A 4721-nucleotide genomic window follows, 5' to 3' on the forward strand; every position below is an offset into this window, starting at 1 on the left:
ATCCAAAACATAAGTATAAATATTCTCTCCAAAGCAAAATAAACATAATTTAAAACATAATTATAAATATTGTCTCCAAAGTAACATAAACATAATCCAAATCACTCAATTTTTATCTTCATACTCTTGTAAGTTAGGTTGGGGGAAGTTAGGTTTTGGCAAAAAATTGTAAAAATACCCCCTCACTAAAAAAACACAAAGCCCGGCGGGGAAGCCCGCCCCGCCCCGCCAAAGCCCGCCAAAGCCCACGGTTTAAGCGGTGCGGGTTAGGCGGGCTTTTGTTATTTGGCGGTCCCAATTTTCCAGCCCAGCCCGCCTTTTTTGGCGGGTTATGCGGGGCGGCCCGGCGGGTTTAGGCCCGTTTGCCACCCCTATTTGGAAGGGGCTGGTTCCGCCAAGAGTGGAGCTCTTTGTCTGGTTTGTTCTGATAGGAAGAGTGAATATAAAGGACAGCTTGAGCAGGTTTGGAATTATCAGCCAGGAAGATGCTACTTGTGTTCTTTGTAACAACGGGGTGGAGGATGTACATCACTTGTTTTTAGGATGTATCTTTGCATGGCAGGTATGGAGTGCTTGGATCTTAGCCTTTGGCCGACGGTGGTCTTACCCGGGATCGATGAAAGAACACTTTCTTAGTTGGACAGAGTTATTTGTAACAACGATGTGGAAGATGTATATCACTTGTGTCCTAGGATGTGTATTTGCTTGGCAGGTGTGGAGTGCTTGGATTTCAGCCTTTGGCCGACGATGGTCTTATCCGGGATCGATGAAAGAGCACTTTCTTAGTTGGACAGAAGAATCGAGGAGAGTGGATGAGCGTAACCACCGGTTGAGGTGCTTCTGCGCGATCGTCTGGAACTTATGGTTGGAAAGAAATAGACGGATTTTTCAGCACACAAGGAAAGGAGTTGAAGAAATCATCAGCATATCTTCGAGTAGTACTAACGAGTGGAGTGGTGGGGATCCCTTTAGTTGTTGATGGCTATGCCGGAGATGACATAGGGACGGTGTTGTGTAATTATTTTTGTTAGGTCCGCTTGTTTTTAGTTAGTTAACCTGGTCGCTCCACTACTATTGTGTTGAGCTGTTTGATTTAAAAAAAAAAGTTAATCTCAAAAGAATGATTTCATTTTTTTTTTTTGCAAACTTATTAAATATTCGTTCTGTATCTGTTATTCATTATATATAAAAATACTCTTTTTATCCTAACTATGAATCATTTATTACAGTATCTGTTCTGAAAATTTGTTGCATATCTTAAACTCTCTGGAGATGGTTCGGTTTGGAAGATCACTGGTCCACCTTCCAACGTAGACAAGAATGTATTCTTTTTTCACTTACTGAAAAATGGAGGAATAGATGAAGAATGGAAGTTTGGGGTTGAATGGAAAGAATGTTGTATAGTATACAATTTAAAGGAATGGGACAAGATTATCTAGAAGCTCGACTCCTTACCTAACCGTCAGATAGAGTTGTTGATTGAACGATCTTAGAGCTTATAAAAAAATGACCTCCTATGTATTACTATGTGTGACACATATTTTACTATATGTTAAATTGTCTTGGACATATTTTATTTTCTTATTAATGGGCACGTAATTATTTAGGTGGTTTAAAATTTTTTGGTGTTATTTTTGAATATGTATTATATTTTAAAATTGCATTTCATCCTAGTTAATATAAAAAGCCAATAAAAATAAACTATTTTTTCCCTAAAATTCCCCATCTTTTTTGCCGGAACACCCCCCTCCCTGCAAAGTAACCTCTCACTCTCACACGGATTTCAGTGTTCTCCGACTCCAACCACCGTTAACAGCCGATATGAGACCCGGCGCTGGATCCCGCCGACAACCCAACGACTCATTCATTCCGCCGCCAACTCCGCTGGATTTCCATCAGCGCAATCAGTTCCCCCGCGACTCCGACGCCAGTTTCGCAAGCAGCCGCCCTTCTTCCGCCGGAGGCGGCGCGGGGCGCACGAGGTTCGAGGACTACAAGGAGCGCCACTTTCAGCAATCGGTGATTTCCGCCATCAACTCGTTCCTAAAGTCGCGGGACTCTACCATCAGGTTCAAATCCGGCGGCACCACACCTTCCGCGAAGGTCATCATCGAAACCCTACAGTTCCTTCTGAGAGAGATCGAGTACCCTGTGTCGAAACTCGAAGAGGATCTTCCCCCTCTCCTGAAGCGCCTCAATTACCCGTTCAAGCTCAACAAGTCCATCCTCAAATCCCCCGCTGCCCCTCACCAGTGGCCTTACTTGCTCGCACTCATTCACTGGCTCCTTCAGATCGCCTCCTTCGGCTCTCACCTCTCCCAATCCACCTCCAATACCGTCTCTTCCCTCCTCCAGGTCAACCTTGTCCACCAGTACACCCTCAATTCCTATCTTAACTACATTAAGGGCCATGATGATGTGGTTGAAGAACTCGAACTCGACATCATCGACAAGCTCAACCACCAGAAGGCCCTCGCCCAGGAGAAGCTCGAGGCTGCCAACAATGAGCTCAAGAGTTTGAGGGATGACTTGGAGAGGCTGAGGTTGCATCCCGTAAAGAAGGAGGAGCTGGAGAAGACTAAGGTAGTTAGATGACTTAGAATTCCTCTATTTTGAATTCAGTTTGGTTTGACTGCTCAATTGTTGTTTGTTTTGATTACAAGGGCATGCTAGAGGACGATGTGAAGAAGTTTAATCTTCTGATTGAGGATGTTGGGAGGAAGATTGAGGAGATGGAGAAGGTGCTGGCAGAGAAGGAGAAGGTTCTGGAGGCGAAGGAGCAGGAGAACCGTAGGGTTTGCGAGGAGAACAAGGAACTCAGGAGGACGGTAGAGGCACAGCCTGTGAATGTGAGGGATGTGGAGAGGATGAAGAGGGAGTTGCAGGCTTTGGAGAGGGAGATCCAGGAGGGCGAGCTTGCCCGGAATGTTTGGGAGGACAAGTTCTGGGAACTGGAGAATAATCTTTCTCACAAGTTCAAGGAGCTTGAGGTGCTTGCTTTGGATTGCAACCAAGAGCTGAGGAGGTTGAATTGTGCTCCATTAATAATATCTATAGATTATTGACTGTTTTGTTAGAATGAAGCAAATTCTATTGATCTTATTTCTATTAGATAGATGTTGTGTTTGTTGTCTGTCTTTACAGTCAAGTCTGGACATCTAAACCTCCTTGCTGGTGTTTCTAGGTTGAAGATCGGTGATGATATTCAGTATCAGTTGAATGCCAAGGGAACTACGCCTGCTGAGATTATGGGTTTTGACCATAAATTGAGTCTGAAGCCTGCACTTAACTCATACACTGAGGACATTAAGAAGATTTCTATGGGGAGATGGGAAGAGTTAATTTCCTATCAGCAAATGTCCAATGAAAATGCTGCTAGGCTTGAGCAAAAAAGAAATAATGTTGCAACATTGCAGTCACAGATTGATAAAGTAAGTGCATGATCATGCTCAGAACTTTATTAATGTTGATTCTATACTTTTATCCTGTCACAGATAACCAGTGTGTGCTATGCTGTGTCACTTTAAGTTTCAACCTTCTAGGGGGAGATTTTGATTTTCATCTGTGTAGATTAGCCAAAGATAATTGTGAACTTGATGTTCTTCTACTGGAAAGTTTTGCTATTAACAAAATGCAATAATGAATAGGTGTAAATTTAATTTAAGTGATGGTGGCAGCATGCTGCTCTGCTTTTGGAATGTAGGAGTTGGTCCAGGGTCTTTACTGTAGCTTATACATTTTACCTATGTTTCCAACGCAATGACTTATCATACTTGAGTCGTCTTTATAGTTTTGTTGTTTTTCTGTGCTTGGGAATTTAGAATCATCAATTATTCAATTGTACTTGCATTACAAATTTACAATCATGTCTGCAGTAATTGCAGATGATTCAGCTGTTCAAAATATGTTTTTTTATTCCATCTTTTAGCTGCCATATTTACTCTACTGTATTACACACAAACTAAATTTATGCTTTGCATCTACTGTTGATTTAGTTTCTCTATATTTTCTGGCAATCTTTTCGCACTTTGTCAGAATCATTTAGATGCGTATTGGAAGCAGAAATCATCTACCCTGTGAAAACTGTTTCCTGACTTTTGTTCTTCTGCTGTGTGTTACATTATCCACCAGATGGAAGCTGAAGTAAACATGATAAAGAATGAAACACAAGATTATGTAAATAGATGTTCAGCTGAAGCAAAGCGAATGTTGGAGGATGTCCACGTAGCAGGTCATGACCTGGACATTATGGAAAGAGAGGCAGCTGAGGTTCTGAAGGTAATTCCATGGTTGTTAATTCTTCAGTAAGTAATTGAATTTGTCAAGACTTGAACATGTCTCTGGCGTCATTCTCTTCATTGTGTTTAGGACTCTATCAATCTTGAGAGATAAGCTATGTTTCTGGCATAGTTCTTGTGTAACATGATTGCATCCGTTCTGGTTTCTTTTTCAGGCTGCCCAATTGAATTTGCAGGAAGCAATTAAGCAAAGTGAAGAAGAAATACAAATGCGTGCTCGTGAGCTCCTGAAGTTGGTTGATTCAGTATCAAAGTATAAAGAATACGTGGGGTCTAAAATTTCAGAGATGAATAGGGAACTATCAGAAACTGCAACTGCTGTCTCTGAGGCATACAGGGGTTCATTTCCGTCCCAATTCACCAATATATTGAATACAAATCGCCAGCCTGAGAGTAGAGATTGAGGCATTGTGCATATATATG

General features: G+C 41.9%; 1 protein-coding gene across 2 annotated transcripts; it reads left to right on the forward strand.

Moving 5' to 3' along the window:
* LOC107624209 (kinetochore protein NDC80 homolog) lies at positions 1718-4721 on the forward strand. 2 transcript variants are annotated; one of them, XM_016326691.2, is made up of 5 exons: positions 1718-2583; positions 2664-3025; positions 3185-3431; positions 4132-4278; positions 4454-4721. In XM_016326691.2, the coding sequence occupies exons 1-5, from the start codon at positions 1822-1824 to the stop codon at positions 4700-4702; spliced, it is 1767 nt and encodes a 588-aa protein (XP_016182177.1). In that variant the 5' UTR covers positions 1718-1821; the 3' UTR covers positions 4703-4721. The 2 variants fall into 2 exon arrangements, with proteins under 2 accessions (XP_016182177.1, XP_020968956.1); XM_021113297.1 differs by having other exon boundaries at positions 4132-4304; positions 4454-4530.

This window comes from Arachis ipaensis, chromosome B10 (genome assembly GCF_000816755.2).
Source record: "Arachis ipaensis cultivar K30076 chromosome B10, Araip1.1, whole genome shotgun sequence".
NCBI classification, from domain to species: domain Eukaryota; kingdom Viridiplantae; phylum Streptophyta; class Magnoliopsida; order Fabales; family Fabaceae; genus Arachis; species Arachis ipaensis.

What these genes read in the sequence shown, in the direction of transcription:
- LOC107624209 (XM_016326691.2), top strand. Translation starts at nt 1,822, where the DNA reads ATGAGACCCGGCGCTGGATCCCGCCGACAACCCAACGACTCATTCATT. An exon ending in TGCAGTCACAGATTGATAAA is followed by an intron (nt 3,432 to 4,131) that starts GTAAGTGCATGA and finishes ATTATCCACCAG; the next exon opens with ATGGAAGCTGAAGTAAACAT. An exon ending in AGGCAGCTGAGGTTCTGAAG is followed by an intron (nt 4,279 to 4,453) that starts GTAATTCCATGG and finishes TTTCTTTTTCAG; the next exon opens with GCTGCCCAATTGAATTTGCA.